At 44.9% G+C, this 17,722-nt stretch overlaps 1 protein-coding gene across 1 annotated transcript in view; it reads right to left on the reverse strand.

Moving 5' to 3' along the window:
• The window catches only part of Myo3b (myosin IIIB), a 283,171-nt gene that overhangs the window by 137,659 nt on the left and 127,790 nt on the right, over positions 1-17,722 (reverse strand). Inside the window, exons 13-20 of the mRNA XM_057755693.1 lie at positions 16,756-16,958; positions 13,539-13,637; positions 13,088-13,202; positions 6,644-6,770; positions 4,795-5,005; positions 4,349-4,496; positions 3,901-4,054; positions 1,146-1,234 (exon numbers count right to left, since the gene is read on the reverse strand). Coding sequence (XP_057611676.1) covers positions 1,146-1,234; positions 3,901-4,054; positions 4,349-4,496; positions 4,795-5,005; positions 6,644-6,770; positions 13,088-13,202; positions 13,539-13,637; positions 16,756-16,958 — 1,146 coding nt within the window. The remainder of the gene's footprint in view (positions 1-1,145; positions 1,235-3,900; positions 4,055-4,348; positions 4,497-4,794; positions 5,006-6,643; positions 6,771-13,087; positions 13,203-13,538; positions 13,638-16,755; positions 16,959-17,722) is intronic.

Below are 17,722 nucleotides of genomic sequence, written 5' to 3' on the forward strand. Positions count from 1 at the left end.
CACTGGAGGTGGGCTCTGAAGTTTCAAAAACCCATTCCAGGCCCAGTGTCTCTCTCTCTGTCTCTCTCTCTGTCTCTCTCTCTCTCTCTCTCTCTCTCTCTCTCTCTCATCTACCTATCTATCTCTCTGTATCTCTCTGTCTCTCTCTGTTTCTCTCTTCCCCTATGCCTGTGACCATACTTCCTGCCATGGTGGTCATGGGCACACCCTCCAAAACTGTAAGCAAGCCCCCAATTAAATTATTTCTTTTCAAAGTTGCCTTAGTCATGGTGTCTCTTCATTGCAATAGCAACCTTAACTAAGAAAAGTAGTAAATAAGTTCAGCAAAGAATTCACAAACCAGAGAGAAAAGGATCCTAGGAAGGAAAAAAAAAGAGGTACAGGTAGAAAAAATATGCATAAGAGGAAAAGATGGAGAGAGGTAAGAGGAAGAGGACAAGACAGAGGCATAGGGGATGAAGGAGACAAGTTTACTTTCAATAGAAGATATAGATATGGAAGATAATTTGGATACATCACACATCAATGGAATAATCCCAAATACCTCTTGTTGAACCCCAGCCATTTTCTGGATCTAGGGCCTCAATAAACCTCATAAGAGTTTGTCACAATTCAGTTGGCTTATCTGGGAGAAACACAGCAGCGAGCTGTTAGCTACAGGCTGAACAGTTTTCTAAATTAGTCACCAATCGGCTTCAGGGACTTGAATTGAGACAGAAGCATGGTACATGAGAAATGGGAGTTCCAGTTTATGTGGTAAAAACACAGCTGGGTGGGTGAGATTGCGTCCTTTTGCTGGACACTTCCAGTGGTCCATAGACACTAAAACCAGTCCCACTGTGTTCTCAACCATCCTATGTCAGCCACACTCCATCCCAATGACTTCAGAATGTGAACATTTACCACGAACCCCTGCAAAGGCTGCAGTATGCTTCCTGTCTATGGAGCTGTCAGCTCTGGGCCAACCTTCAGGCAGGAAGCATGTGGTAGCTGCATGGGCCACCCCATCTGTACACGGCACCACTGAGGAGACTTGGGAATTATGATCAGAATCAAAAGGAGGATGCCAGAAGTTTAGTGAGCATCCCTCCGAGGGACACAAATCTCTTGTCATTCTTGGGTCCCCTAACTCCTGTCCCTCTCACCGGTCCGGCGTAGTGCTGAATGCCAAAGCAGAGCTCCACTCCTTTGGGCCTCCAGAAGAACTTGCACCGTAGGTTATCTTCAAATTTATCTGTGTGCAGAGAAGAGGAGACTGGAGTGCTCATCTCTAAGTGGGACATCTATATCACACACACACACACACACACACACACACACACACACACACACACCAAGGCTCAGGGGTTATCACAGAAGCGGTGGACATGACGGTACAGATGCACACATGAGCCCACCACAGCTCCGACATGCAGTCTGTGACTATGTCTCTGTCACAGCTCATAAGGCCTGCCCAAGATTAAACCAACCCCAAGTCTCAGCATGGGAATGTTGCAAAGAAGTCACTTGTTTACCCCAGCCACCCAGAACCAAAATAATCACAAAGAAACCATATTATTTAAATTACTGTTTGGCCCATTAGCTCTAGCTTTTTATTGGCTAACTCTTACATATAAACTTAACCCATCTCCATTAATCTGTTTATCGCCACATGGCAGTGGCTTACCAGGTAAAAGTCTGGTATCTGTCTCTCTGACTCTGCCCTTCCTTCTCCCAGCATTCAGCCTAGCTTTCCCTGCCTATCTAAGTTCTGCCCTGCTATAGGTCCAATGCAGTTCTTTATTAATCAATGGTAACCAAAGCATTACAGGGGAATCCCACACCACTGGGGAGGGACCCACGAAGTTCCACTTTTAGATGAGAAGCCATTGGCAATTGACAGTTGCTAGAGGAAGAGGTACCTGAGAAGCGACCATGATCCCAGAGATGGCCCCACAGTCATGCATATATAGATCTAAATGGACTCGGGGGCATTACAGCGGAGTGGGTTGCTTGAGCACATGATGTTGAAAAGGGAAGGTAATGGGGGAGTGGAATAAGGAAAGAACAGGAGGGGAAGAGATGGGAACAGATTTGATCTAAACACACCAAATGCACATATGAATATTAACAAAATATTTTTAAATTTGACTCATATGGATTTTCATGCTAGAGAGTCACAGTGGGAATTGTTTGCTCTTCCAAACACAAATCTGTTCCTCTAGCCAGAAACAGGGAATAGGGGCTTGCAGACCAGCACCAGTCAGCCCCACTCAGGTGGGCGGGTCCCATATTGCCTTGCTTTAGATGTTACAGTCCCTTCCTATCTCTAGTAAATACTAAGTACGGATACCCTAGACAATCTCAGATCCTGCCAAGGAGCTTTGGAACCATGCAGATAGGGTAGGAGGGCAGATAGCTCCAGGTTAACTTCATCTGGACAATGTGCAGATAAGAGAAAACCAGTGATGCCGACAGCTTCAACACTTGGAACTGAGTCTCTCACACATAAATTTCCATTTGAGGAAGGAACTTGAAAATTTCTACTCTCCCCGACAACAACTTTTACATTATTGTGGACCTGACTGAGAGCTCAGTGTAAGGAACTGTGCTAGGTACTAAAGGCAGACAAGAGACTGGGGCCCAAGGGTGTCTCACATCACAACATAGGTAAGGAACAAAGCTCATTTAAACTGAAGGGATCGTGCAGGATGGGAACGAGGTCGAATGTGGGCAAGATAGAGAAACTGGATATGGACTGGCAAGATGGTACTTGCCACCAAGCCTGATGACCCAAGTTCAAACACAAGGTAGAGGGAAAGGACAAACCCCTGCAAGTTGTCCTCTGACTGCCTCCTACACATGAGACAGATAGAGGGATGGATGGACGGACGGACGGACGGACGGATGGATGGATGGGTAGGTAGATAGGAAGATAGATTAGATAGATGGATGGATATGAAAAATAGAAAACTTCGGATGCTAGAAGGAGGTACATATCTCTGTCCAGAAGATACTGGTAACCTAAGAAGAGGTGACTTTAGAAAGATGAAACCAGCAGGAATGTCTACAGAAAAGGGGACATTGTACAACCTGGGACCAGAAGTAGATAGGAGCCCTGGTGAAGACATGACACAGGTCTGCAGTGAGGATATGAAGGATCACTTCTTAGCCTTTGGGCTAAGATAACGTGTAAAAGGGAGAACTCAGGCAGAGGAAGGAATAAGAAGATATAAGCATAAGGAAATTATTATGAGCGCTGGTAGTGATAGGATGGGGGAGCGCATAGGAGTGGTGATAGATTTAAGTCACAAATTCTACCAGTACATTTTAAATTTTTTTTAATTTAAATCTATTTGTATTTTGTGTGTGTATGTGTGTTCCTGCTTGTTTGTATGTGCACTATATACATGCAGGTGCCATAGGAAGCCAGAAGATGGTGTTGGAACTTCTGTGAGTGGAGTTAAGGGTTGTAAGTTGCCCGACACGAGTGATGGGAACTGAACCCATGTTCTCAGTAAGAACAGCAGGTCCTCTTAACCTCTGAGCCACCTCTCCAGCCCCCCAAGATGTATACTTTTATAACCCACTAAGTGTCCAAAGTGAGACAGAGACACTCCTTCTTAAAACTTAACACACATCCACCTTGTGTCTTGTGCCAGCTTCCACTCCCAGTCTGTGTACCTTCTCCCTGAGCGGTACCTACCGACCAAGGTCTGGTCTGTACCTTTTCCCTGAGTGGTACCTGCCGACCAAGGTCTGGTCTGTAGCTTTTCCCTGAACGGTACCTGCCGACCAAGGTCTGGTCTGTAGCTTTTCCCTGAGTGGTACCTACCGACCAAGGTCTGGTCTGTAGCTTTTCCCTGAGTGGTACCTACCGACCAAGGTCTGGTCTGTAGCTTTTCCCTGAGTGGTACCTACCGACCAAGGTCTGGTCTGTTGCCTGAGGAAACCGACTTTCCTCATCCAGAAGGGCAAGAAGGCCCAAGGGTTTTTGGAGGAACATGTCCAGGAGCGGGCGATTGTCCTCATACTGCACAGGGACAGCATCAATGCCTTCGTTCTGGTACTCCATCTGGAGAGAAACAGACTGTGACTCCATGGCCTGAAACCAGCCTCCGTCCCACCATCACAGTTTAGCCTGGACTTTCTGGGTCAGGTGGAATTGCCCCGTGAGGCAAGGTACCTTTCCATGGAAATCGGGACCTTTTTTATTTTCCCCAGACTAAATTTACACTGTCTATTTTGACAGGACTGTCTCTCCATTGGTGTTTCTGTAGCCTTGACCTGACAGCCTGACTGACCAGGTTTGGCTTCAGATTGTGGGCAGCCGGGTAATCCTCCCCTGGTGCCCCGCTTCAACCACTACCTGCTCGAGAGCAAACACGTGCTGATTGAAGTAGAACTGGATCTGCTCGTTGGCGATATTTATGCAGAGCTGTTCAAAGGAATTCCTCTGGAAATCCTCAAAGCCAAAAATATCCAAAATGCCCACGTTCATCCTGTCCTCGGCACTGCTGCAAGAGAGAGAGAGAGAAAATATGTCAGGAGAAGTTGCATTCAGTTACATTCTAACTCAAAATAACGAGTTTATAAGTTCACACGTCCACCAACATGTAACCTCGGCATTCGGGAGACTAAGGGCTGTCAGGAGTTCGAAGTCACCCTGGCTACAGAGCAGGACTCTACCTTAATATATATCATCGGGCACGAACCTGGTTTACCAGCTCCCCGCCAAGCCTCCCCCCTGCAGTGGCCCCATCAGGCATTCTCCTCTCAGGAATAAATGCTTCAACTCTCCTGGCTCCCACTTGCCATATGTTTTTATCTGGCTGAAGGAGTGTGTTGACACGATTCACAATCCAGCTGAAGAGTCTCCCATAGAGGGCCTTAGACATGGCGTCCCTGACATCTGCAGCCCTGTCCACGGTGTTGGCTCGGACAATGGTCTCGCCACGGGTGACCACACAGTAGGATGTGAGAGCCTCCTGGAGCTCTTCAGGGCTGATGCAGAGAACACAGGCAGCTGGAAAAAAGAGTAAATACGTTCTTAAACATGAGGCCACACGTTCACACAGCCCATGCCAGCACCTACAGCATGCAGGGTGTGCCAGGCTCCATTCAAAGGGCTTCATGGTCCAGACGAGCAAGGTTCCTAACTTCAAGAAGCATCCGGACTATACAGCACAACTCCCAACTGTTCTGAATGTTCCCCACAAGTATTTACTAAGTAAGGTGGGGGATCTAAGGAGGGAGAGATCTTTTATCAAATAAATTGGAAGATTAGACAGCCACAAACACATTGGGTAGGAATGACCTTAAATAGAGTGCTGTAGCTTAAAACAAAAAGGGTTTTTGTTTTTTGGGTTTTTTTATTCTTTTTTTTTTTTTTTTTTTTTTGAGACAGGGTTTCTCTGTAGCTTTGGAGCCTGTCATCCTAGAACTAGCTCTTGTAGACCAGACTGGCCTTGAACTCACAGAGATCTGCTTGCTTCTGCCTCCCTAGTGCTGGGATTAAAGGCATGAACCACCACCGCCTGGCTTAGGGGGTTTGTTTTTATTAAATTTTTTCATTTATTTTACATACTGACCACAGTTTCCCCTCCCTCCTTTCCTCCTGTTCCCCTAACACACACCTCCCATCTACCCCCCACCCCCATCCACTTCTCCACTTCCATTCAGAAAGGAGAAGGCCTCCCATGGTTGTAAACAGGGCACAGCAAATTGAGGCAGGACCAAGCTCCTCCCCTGCATCAAAGCTGGGTGAGGCAACCCAGCGTGGGGAGTAGGTTTCCAGAGCCAGTTCTAGCTCCAACAAAAGGCCCTGCTCCCACTGCTGGGAGCCCAACAAGCAGACCAAGCTATACAACTGTCATACATATGCAGAGAGCCTAGGAAGATCCCATGCAAGCTCCAAATAAAGGTTTTTTTAATCAATTGTTCTGGAGACAGGGTCTCACTATGTAGCCTAGGCTGGCTTCAGATTCTGCATCCCCAGGCCTCTCCACAAGCTCTGAGATTACAGGTGTCGTAGTCAGCCGCTCCTTTTTTGTTTGTTTGTTTGTTTGGTTTGTTTGTTTGTTTATTATGTATACAATGTTCTGTCTGTGTATGCCTGAAGGCCAGAAGAGGGCACCAGACCTCATTACAGGTGGTTGTGAGCCACCATGTGGCGCTGGGAATTGAACTCAGGACCTTTGGAAGAGCAGGCAATGCTCTTAACCACTGAGCCATCTCTCCAGCCCTCAGCCACTCATTTTATAGACATGAAGACTCCTCACCCTTTCTTTCATCATGCTTGCTAGTAGAACTTACAAAATAAGGCGGTGCTGCTTTCTCTCCTATGGATGCTGAGTTTATGGATTTATAAACCTTTTATTTTTTTCTTTTTAAAAAGCTGTAAATGATTTTCCAAAGCAGCAAAAGTGGAGACCCACTGTGTAAAGTTTCTTGCCACAGACAGGTTTTCTGCAGAACCACCGTCTATCACATAGGGGGTGAATGTTGCTATATCACAGGATGTCCTTCTGGGAAATGTTAGCTACTGGAACCATCTAGAGCTAACAGGAGGATGTTACAGTGGTATCATATTCTATAGATTCTTGAAAAACTGTGGAAGCGAAAGACATGAACTTTGATAAGAAAGCATGTAAGCATCAATTACCATTTTCCAAAGCTTCAGGGTTGGGTACCTCGCTTTTGTCTGTTTGGTGCTGAGAGGCAATAGCTGCAAACTCAATGTTCCCGATATTCAAAATCCCAGCCAGAATTCTGTACACAGAATGAACCTCCTGGAAAGGACAGGGAGAGCCATGATTGGAGGTCATCACTGATCAAAGGGACAAATCATTCGCCCTTTAGTTGAAAATACTACAGTTGTCCACCAAACTCTGTTTTGCCTCTTCCTGCATACACACAGGCTCCCTAACCTTCCTGAAGTTAGAGGTACAAGGTCACTAAGCATTAATAATGAAACAAGTAGACTGTGCCTCCTTGAGTCCCAGTCCCAGGGAAGCGAATACACTCCCTCCATGCTTTCTTTCTCACTGATGCTGGTGTGGACTCCCAGCCACCTGACCTCAGCCTTGCACTAAACCAGAGAAGGCCACATGAAATGCAGATGTTCTATCAGCGGGAATGATGACCAAGAGAGAGATGACCTTTGTCCTTTGATTCACTTAGCCTTTTACTCTAATTAATCCCAGCTCCCAACTCAGAGATGGAACAAGAGAGATGTTCCCTCACCTCTTTTGGATACAGTGTTTTATAAAATATCTAGGAGGGCACCCTAAAACTTACTAGGGTATCTCAGAGCTACAGGTTGTAATGACCAATGGGAGAACTTATTTTGAAAGACCCTTGTCTCTAGCTCCCAGCACAAGAATTTCTAAAATTGTCTGTGTGATCAGATCTTTGTTATGGCAGAAGATACCTTTAACCATATCTCTGTTTCTGTTAATAAGCGAATTTTAGTGGGCCTCTAGATAAGACTTGCAGTCTGAGAGGCTGACTGCTCAAAGGAAAACCAATCTTAGAACTCAGTTCCCACCTGATCCCATCGAACTCTAGGGAGGGCTAGGGCTCTAAACTGAGTTAATCACGAATGACAAATAATTAATCAGGTGTGTGTGTGTGTGCGCGCGCGCGTGTGGTATGATGTGGTATAAACTCTATAAAAACCTGAAACAGGATCAGGGAGCTTCCAAACTGATGAATCCATGTAGGTGCTGGCAGGGTGTTATGCTCGAGGGTATGAGTCCCTTTCTCTTTACTGCCCAATTATTTTTCATTTAGCTATCCCTGGGTTGTAACCTTTATAATAAATCTGCAACCTTAAGCAAAATGTTTTCCTGAATTCTGTGAACTAGTTATTAGCTATACTACTACTACTGATAATAATAGTAATAATTAGAATTAGTTTTAACTAATCAAGCTATAGAATAAGGTCATAAGGCTTCCAACTGGTGTCTAAAGTGGGGGCTCTTGTGGAACTGAGCCTTGAACTTGGAGGATCTGATACTAACTCTAGATGAGAGACTCAGAATTGTAGGCCATTGAGTTTGTATAAGAGATTAATTGAGGGGCTGGAGAGATGGCTCAGCGGTTAAGAGCATTGCCTGCTCTTCCAAAGGTCCTGAGTTCAATTCCCAGCAACCACATTGTGGCTCACAACCATCTGTAATGAGGTCTGGTGCCCTCTTCTGGCCTGCAGGCATACACGCAGAAAGAATATAATAAATAAATATTTTAAAAAAGAGATTAATTGATAGGGACTTTTAGAAAATAAAAGTCTCACATATTTGGTGACATAAATTTGAGTAAAATATACCCAGATCATCTGTTTTCATGTTCAAAGTTGAGCATGTAAGGTAGCATTAATGGATTAAAAATAAGGCATACTTACAATTTGTTTAAATTTTACATTTTTCTATATGTACAATAAGGAAACATCTAGTTGGGAATTTTTATGCTAATAAACAAAATACTTCCATAAAGCATATTCAAATGGGCTATTTGATTTAATACTATACTTAGCAGCCAAGTAATGGGAACTGTCACCGGACCATTGATAAATACTACCCCCCAAACTGAGCCTCCCTGCAGACATTACTCAGTAACGCCTCAAATCTGAATGCAGGCTGTAACACTGACATCTGCCGGATGCCTGATAATGCTGCAAAGACAAATGAGGACTCTAAGTCGGGCTTCTGCCGTAGATAAGTATTGTTCTTCCAGCTTCTAAATCAAGGGCAAGATGTCATGTTCCAGACTTCGCGAATCCCTACTTAATCACGCCACTTAAAAGTGGCTAAGGAGAACACCTATCAAATGGTTTTTTTTTTAAAACTTGCCTGGATTTAACATGACAGCCCCTCATTACCGTGATCAATACAGGATGAGCCGCATGCATCAAGTGACTCCCAATAGCGGCAGATCTGAGAGCTTGCAGCCAAGACCGCAGCGATGAGTTCTGCATCCACCGTGTCTGTATCCAAGGGGTTATCTAAAACTCTCCTCACTCTAAGGAAAACTGTAGTTCTTCCAGCAAACACACACAGTCCCTACCATACAAGCCGAGGCATCTCCCCTGAAAGGGCTTCAAGCACTTCAGTCCTGTGATGGTGAGCTCCAAAGAAAATGAACACCTGAGACCATGCTCTTGAGATGAACAACTCACCACTTCTCTGGCCACGTTCTCTTCAGTGCTATGCCCAGAGGGTCAGCAAACGTGGGAACCTACCTCTGACCTCCAGGGAGCACGTTTAGATTCAAACCCCATGCACTAGAGCTGCTTTTTAGGTCTCCTGGATCTCTTGGGATCAAGGAGGAAGCAGGGATGGTCTCATCCCCTGAGGGTGCTCCCTATGTGGCATCTCTGGGACTGTCTCCCACTCCACTCCATTAGTCTGGCCTGGGGGTGAATCATGTCTTCCTTTCAGACCTAGGAACCTCCACCTACCATAGAGTTCAATTCAAAATACCATAGCCAGCCACGCTAGCGCTCCCAATGCTATCCCAGTGTCTATCATGGAATGGCTCCACCTTCCCCAAAACTTCTTGGTCGAATGGGAAATCTCTTTCACCTTCCTTGTTTTCTCTTGCCTCATCAGAGCTATGGAGACTTTTCTGGAACTTCGGACTTCCCTGTGGAGTCTTACGACTCTATTCTTATCTATTTCTAGTCTCTGCTTTTCTATATGATACAATGATCAAACCTCACTCAAATGAGAGTTTTATTAAGAAGGTTTAGCAAGTCCTCCAACTGGGTCATCTCAACATACCACTTCTGAGCAGTTCAGTCAGCAGCAGTGGGAGAGGGAAGAACCCTTATCCACCAAAGCTTTTTTTCCCTCAGTTTTTACCAAGGTAAGTACTGCCTAGATGGTGTTCAGGCCAACTTCAAAGTTAGGAAGGCCTTGCTGCTGCTTTGCAGAATCCCCTCTGACCTGGCTCCCAGGCACCTCAGGCCGCTGTCTTTCTTGCAGTGGAAATTTACTTCAACCCTTTCTTTTCTCAGAATCTGATTTTCACCAGTTCTGTCTAAGTACTGGAATCAGGGTCAGCTGGAGATTATAACATATTACTTCCCTCCTTGCCAGAGGCTGATGACATTTAGTGACTTAGGTCAGCGTATCCCACCCTTAAGCCTTTCAGTTTCTATTTTAACACAGAATTCTTCAGAATCTCTCTTCAGAAATATCATTTTGATTGGTGATATAGTTTGAAGAAAGTGAAGAAATGTTGCCCTGAGCTTAGGTTTCTTTCTGACCTCTGTGTCCTAGCATCAACCACACGCATCCTCTCTATCATCATAGGCAGCATCCAGGGTTTCATGCCCCTTTAAGTCCGACAATTTGCTTACATAGTATGTCAGGATTTAAAGCCCGTAGCAGCAGGGTCAGCGTTATTTCATATCAAACAGAAACAGCGTGGTTGGGCTCAAGATACCTCAGCTGGGTTTATGGTTGAATCCCTTTGCCCCTTGCACAGAGCCCCCATTATTCCTTCTGCCTGGAATGTTTCTTCATGGAACTCCCAGGGCCAAACATTATTCTGAATGCTTTTGGATGGGGCCTGGAATTAAAATCTAGCCTCTCAAGTCTGCACTAAGGTTTGTGTGCCATAATTTTGTTGTGAGGTTTTGTGGGGGGGGAGAGCAAACAAAAAAAAAAACAAACTTGAGGAGTTCCCACAGGGAACTAGGGACCTTCTAAGAAAGGACCGGAAATATAATTTTAATGGAATTGGTCAGTTCATTTAAGCTCTGTTGAGAAATGACTGGCAGAAAATCGTTAGAGAATTTCTGTCCCATCAGCTATTTGGCATCTGCTGCCTGATTCTATACAACCTAGTCTTCCTGAATTTAGTCATGGTGCCATGACTTTCTAGACGTGACATGGACTGATAATCCAGCAAAGAAGGTTGTCTGCGGAGATATAGGGGCAGAGAGATAAAACCCTTCTTCTCCCTTGCATTTCCAAAGCTACTAATTAACTTAGTTGGTTTATTCCCAAATGAATTAATGTGGGACACAGGGAAGAGACACACAGTGACACACTGTCACTTCCCTGTTTTGCGCTGGAGAGAGACACAGCTTACTGTCACATTCCTGTTATAAACTGGGACGGTATACACAATGACATGCCATCATACTCTGGTTATATGCTGGGGAGCTACACCTAGGGACAGATACGTAGTGACACACTCCACATTTCTGTTCTACACCGGCGAGAGGACACACAGCAGCAGGCCATCGGACTCCTGTTGCTCACTGACTGGGCACAAATTAAGAAGTCTTGCCACCTTTCTCATTTTCTTCTTCTCCTGTCCACTTACACTGTCATTCTTTCCTTTTAGTGTACCCACCACCCCGTGCCCAGGAATGACCTGCCTCAACGACATATACTCAAATGCTTAACTGCTTCTCTTTCATTTCCTGTTAAACCATCACCATCTGTTTGATGATCAGCAGCCATGCTGGCTAGTTTTTACGTCAACCTCACACAGGCTGGAGTCTTTTTGGAAGAAGAACCCTCAACTGAGAAAATGCAGCCACTAGAGAGGCTGTGGCCAAGCCAGTAGTGCATTCTCTAGGTTGATGACTTATGTAGAGAGACCCAGTTCATTGCGGGCAGTGTTAACCGTAGATGGGTGCTGTAAGAAGGCAGGCTGATCAGGCCATGAGGAACAAGCCAGTAGGTGGCCTTCTCTGGTCCCTGTGTCAGTTCCTGCCCCCAGCTCCCTGCCCTGTGTTCCCTAGACAAACTTTCAACTGAAATAAACCCTTCCCGCCCCTAGCTGCTTTTGGTCATGGTATTTTATTATAGCAATAGAAAATCTAAGTAGGACAGAAGCTTTTTTCTATCAGAATAATATCATTGTGTGTTCTCTTCTGATGCCCAGGCCAATCACATCATAACATTCTATCATCTTCTATTCACTAAAAGCAAACCATCATCTCCCGGACAGGCTCCCTTCGCCATGGGTCCTGTTCCCCTTTAAGGACAGATGCGCCACACTCTGGCATGACCTCGGGGACGGGCTTGTGCTTTAAACAGCTTCATTTCTGCCTCTGCCATCAGCTCCTCTGATGATGTGACATTGATAAAAATGAGCTCCATAAGTCAGTCGCCATAAAAACCTTTTAACGATGCAGGAACCTTTTAAATTGCCCTCAAAGGAGCGGGGTGAAGTATATTTCTATTTTTATCATGACTTTTGGAATATTCCCCTGTCCATTTATGGGACCCAGAGACAAACAGCAACAACAAAATGAACAGCTATCTAGGAAAAAAATGAAATGTATTATTAGGACTGAAATCAACTATGCTAAGGAGGAAAGGCCGGGTCACACTCGCTGGGTTGCAGAAGCAAATGCTTTATCCAGAGCAGCTGCCCCAAGGTAAAGAGAAAGTTTGTAATCTAATCTCCTGAGATTTAACTCTCCAGCTTTCCTCCTAATCACTCAGCCCCGTGCCAGCAAAGTGAAAGAGCTTGTATGTTCTTACAGAAACTATGAAATAATGCATCATGGAACCATATTTGATCCTTGAGTCATAAATGCTGTGTCAACCTTAGCGTGTGTCTAATAGAGAAAGTCTCTAGGTAGTATGACGAGAGTGGCGTAATGCCCATAGTCAGCTACAGTGGGCAAGTATGGCAGGGGAACTCGACTGCAGAGATATTGGGAAGGTTTTAAATAGTTTGTCGTGTGCACAAAGAGCTACTTGCAAAAATGTATGTCCTAGAGTTTAGGCACAACCTATACATTCCTAAATGCCTCTTTTCAGAAGCAATATCGACTCAAAATATGGCAGTATTCTTTTGGCATCTGTTATTATAACCAGGCTGAATTTATGACAGTGGTAATGATTGATAGGTGTCCAGTCCTTACGCTCATAATTTATGATTTGGTCATTCTTGGATGGACTAGAGGATCCACACTCCAAACAGGCTCTCAGGGAATAACAAAGTTTTGGATCTTTAGACCACATGTTGAGTGGACATGCATTTGATATGTGTCCAGCAAGTTAGAACACATGTGCCTTCTCTCCCACCCATCTAAAGATAATCTCATTGCTTTCGTTTCCCCTTGTCCAGGGTGTACCTTGTTGGTGAACCCAATAATCCTGAAGCAATGCTGGATCGCCTCAAACTGTCTCCGGTAAGACTCCTTGGACGTGATGTCCTTCATGACTTGTCCAGTTTCAGCAGCTATGTATCTGAATAAAGTGGAACATGACCCAACATAGTAAACAGCACAGAGCGCTGTGGGCCAGGGCAGGCAAACCTGGGCTTCTTCCCAAGGGTGTTTCCTTAGCAGGCTAATGGTGTGGCTGGGAGAAATGGCTGTAACTGAGCTTTCGATCACTCTAAACGATGCACGTGCTGAGATATGGTTCTTGCTCCCTCCTTGCATAGTTAACAGAATGAGTTTCCAGTTAAGGAAACAGCTCCATTTACTTCTAGATTTGTCAACAGCTTAACTGAACCCTCATTCAAAATTAACCAGCAGCCTCCTCCCTGCCAGCAGTAAGGGGTCTTCCAATTATACTTACCTAGGAGGCTTTTCCTCAGGAAGTCTGAACTCGGAAAGTTTCTTTTGGTGATAAAGGCCAGCATAAATATAGTAAAATATGTGAAAATTTTTCTCTCCCCTAGGGAAAAAAAATCGAGGAAGAGGTTTTATTTATATCGTAGTCCAGGCTTTCCTGACCTAAATAATTGATTCCATTTCCTCTTTTGTACAAAATATTATTTTGCAACAAATTTACATATACAGGCAATTAAATATGTGTCATCCCAATTAGAAAACAGCAACAGTAGTAATATTCACAGAGTAGTGATGGAAATGGCACTTTACCGAACACATGTAGCTTCATTATAAACTCAAGGAATCCAGAATCCTGCACTCTACCAAAAGCTAAAACCCCGGCCATTGGCTTGCTTCTTGTGATCCTCCTGCCTCCACCTCCCCAGTACGGGCATTACAAGGTACATGACACCATGCCAAGCTACTTTTATTATTTAAAATAAACTTTATTGTTTGTATTTAAGGTGTGCAATATAGCACCGAATATACAAAGATGATTTGAAAAGATTATTATATTTTAATGGATAAATGTACTGAATGCCAATTACAGCAGGAACTACTCTGGATGCCAGAGAAACAGGACCAATAGGATTCATAGCCTTTTGGAGCATTCCTTCTAGACAGAGTTAGATGGCCATAAATATTGTCCCATCTTACTTTCTTCATGTGTCACACAGGCCTAATAATGTCATCTTCCCAAGTTAGTAAGAGACTTGAATGAAGTTTCTTGAATTAGCTATGCGGTGGTGTCACACGCCTTTAAACCCAGCACTCGGGAGGCAGAGACAGGCAGATTTCTGTGAGTTCAAACTACAGAGTGAGTTCCAAGACAGGCTCCAAAGCTACAGAGAAACTCTGTCTCAAAAAAGCAAAACAAAACAAAACAAAAAACCCAAAGAGAGAGAGAAAGAGAGAGACTTGAGTGAAATGGAGACATAACTCTTTTCAGATCCTGCCCTCCTAGCTGTGGTGGCTCCGCCCTTCTCTGGGCACACTCGAGTATCCCATTCCTGGTCCCCCATCTCTGGATGAGGTCATCTGAAGGTCTGACAAATGGATTTTGAAGAAAGAACCTTTGAGAGGCTGACCAAGAGTAAGACAGCTCTCTGAGTCCTTGTGTGCAGATGTCTGTCTGTTTCCCTTCTGTCTCCAACTGCCCCCAACTCCTGCTCAGGCCTTGGGCTTCGCCGTGGGTTTATTTCCCTTGACTTGGCATAAGTGATCTCCATTCTCAGTACTATTCTTTATCATAGCCCCCTGATTATTTCCTTTAAAACCCTCACTCCCAGCTCCCCTCTTGCTTTATCTCCCTTCTTCTCCCTACTCCTGTCTCCATTTTGTTGGCTAACTCCTAAGTGATCCACAGATCTCAGATCAAATGTCTTGAATCCTGGAAACCCATCTTTCCTCTCAGATCCCAGGTGCACTGGCTAGTTTCACATGCACTTGACACCAGACAGAGTCATTTAGGAAAAGAGAACCTCAGTTGAAAACAAATGCTCCTACCAGATTGTGCCATGGTGCATTTGGTGTGAGAAAGCAGGCTGGGCAAACCATGGGAGCAAACTGGCAAGCAGCACTTCTCCGTGGCCTCTGCATTGGCTCCCACTCCAGGTGTCTATCCTGTTTGCATTCCCATCCTGACTTCCTTTGACGCTGGGCTGGGATGTCAAAGTGTAAACAAAAGCTATTCTGTCCTCCCCAAGTTGCCTTTGGCCATGGTGTCTTATCACAAACGAACAGAACTCTGCTTTCCTCTTGACCCCACACAAGTCCTTTTCCTAAACCAGGTTGCGTGTTCTCCTCTTTGCCCCTTTCACCTTCTTAGCTCTTACTCGGAAGCACTATTGCTTCTGAACACTAGTCACAGCGACTCTGTTTATTTATTCACAACTGTGATCCTCTCACCCCCGCCTCCACCATCACCACCACACACACCCACTCCACATTCTGTAGACACAAGGTCTTTGTCTGTCTTGTTTACTCTGGCAGTTCCTGCAGAGAACATGTTACTGTCATATAGTGGACGTTCAATATTGAGTGACTGCATGCATGGGGCTTGCTCCTGAGTCATCAGAACCAATTGGAAGAAGAGTGGCTAACACTGTCAAAATGCACCACATCGTACATGCTTTTGAGTCATTTTATACAGATGAGTCGTCAGTCTTCCCAGCAAACCCATGAGGCCATTGACTGGTAGCATCTCTGTTTTTCAAATGAGACCCAGGAATTCAGTGACAGGCCCAACGTCAGAGTGTCAGACCCAGGGTCAAGCCCAGAGAGACATGCCCTTAATAACTATTACCAATTGCTACCCTGCTTTTCCTAAAACAGAGTGTTGCAGTTTGAATAATGTCCTTCACGGGCTTGTATATTTGAATGCTAGGTCCCCAGCTGGAGCCACCATCTGATAGGGTTATAAAACCCATAGGCAGTGGAGCCTTGCTGGAGGAAGTACATTACTTGGGACAGCCTATGAGGTTTGACCGCCTGACTAGACTTCCTGTCCTCACTCTCGGCTTCCTGTATGTCAATGAAATGCGATCGGCCAGCCTCATGCTCCTGGCTATCATTTTTCCCAGACATGATGGCCTATATCCCATTGGGACTGTAGACAATGCAAGCCCTTAAGGTGTGCGCAAATTAATTATTGTCACACCCTACCTTACACAACCAATTCAAAAGAAATAGACACACCATTGGTAAAGCCCTCCCCAAGTCCTTTGCACTCTCTCCTTAATGCCTTTTAGGTAAAAACAAAAACAAAATCCCAAAACACAAAAATAAAAACAAAAACAAACATATCACCAAAGGCTGGGGAGATGACTCTGCTGTTAAGAGCACTGGTTTCTCTTGCAGAGACTTTGAGTTCGTTTCCCAGGCTGCACATGGCAGCTTACAACCAACCATCTATAACTCCATTTCCAAGGACCTGACTTTCTCCTCTGGTCTCTTAGCGTAAAAGGCACCCATACAGTGCACAGACATGCATGCAAGTAAAATACTCATAAACATAAGGCAAAACTAAATCTTAAAAAACAAACATTAGCCACCACTAATCCTTTGTTTAAAATATCGAGGGAGACTAAAGAACAAGGGGAGATGAAATCTTTGAAGCTCCCAAATCCTCCAAGTTTAGATTGGCAAAGCAAGAACCGGTGATAAAACATAAGTGTACCTACGCGGCCTGCTTTATAACTCTGGACTTTTCAAGGAGGTACTCGGAGATTCTCGCCCCCATCACAGCTCCAGTTGGTGTGAACATCATTTCCAGATACTTTCCAAACCGGCTGGAGTTGTCATTGATGGCCGTGCAGGCGTTCCCAAAGGCTTCCACCAGGGAGTTCACTTGGAGGATTTTCTGGCGTAAGGTTTGATTGTTGGCCTGGGGTGAGCAGATGGTGGTTAGGAGAAACTTTCAGAAGCAGCATTCTAATGTCTCAAAAGACACCACACACACACACACACACAAACACACACACACACACACACACACACACACACATAGCTCACGCATCTTTTCTAAGGAACTTCACTTTGGGAAAGTTACTGTCAACCCTGATGAAGGAGTCACCAGGTACCATGAGTCACAAAGCCAGATTCGGTGGCAGTTTTTTTATTGTTGTTGTTTTGTTTTTATTATTATATATACAGTGTTCTGCCTACACTCCAGAAGAGAGCACTAGATCGAATTATAGATGGTTGTTAGCCACCATGTGGCTATTGGGAATTGAACTCAGGACCTCTGGAAGAGCAGTCAGTGCTCTTAACCTCTGAGCCATCTCTCCAGCCCCGGTGGCAGTTTTAAAGTCTGATTGCATTGCATAGGAAAGTCTTGACAGATGTTTCCTGCCTAACAGTTTAGAAAGAATTCCAAATACAGACATCCTCCAACTTTTCCACTCTGCTTTTCAATGCCCCTCAGTGATAATAAAGGAGTCCTCAATCCCTTTTCTTAGTCAATGTGATGCTCTAGCGGCCAAGGATAGGCACCTCGCGGACTAATTTTGCAACCCTTCCTTCCATGTCCTTGTCCAAGCTACCATCTTCCTTTTCCTCAACTGTTGCCAAGGGATTCCATTTGCCGTTTTCCTAATCACCACAGCAGCTCTGACTCAGCGTCTACTCACTTCTCCCACTGAACAGCTC

The sequence above is a fragment of the Chionomys nivalis genome, chromosome 22, assembly GCF_950005125.1.
Source record: "Chionomys nivalis chromosome 22, mChiNiv1.1, whole genome shotgun sequence".
NCBI classification, from domain to species: Eukaryota; Metazoa; Chordata; class Mammalia; order Rodentia; family Cricetidae; genus Chionomys; species Chionomys nivalis.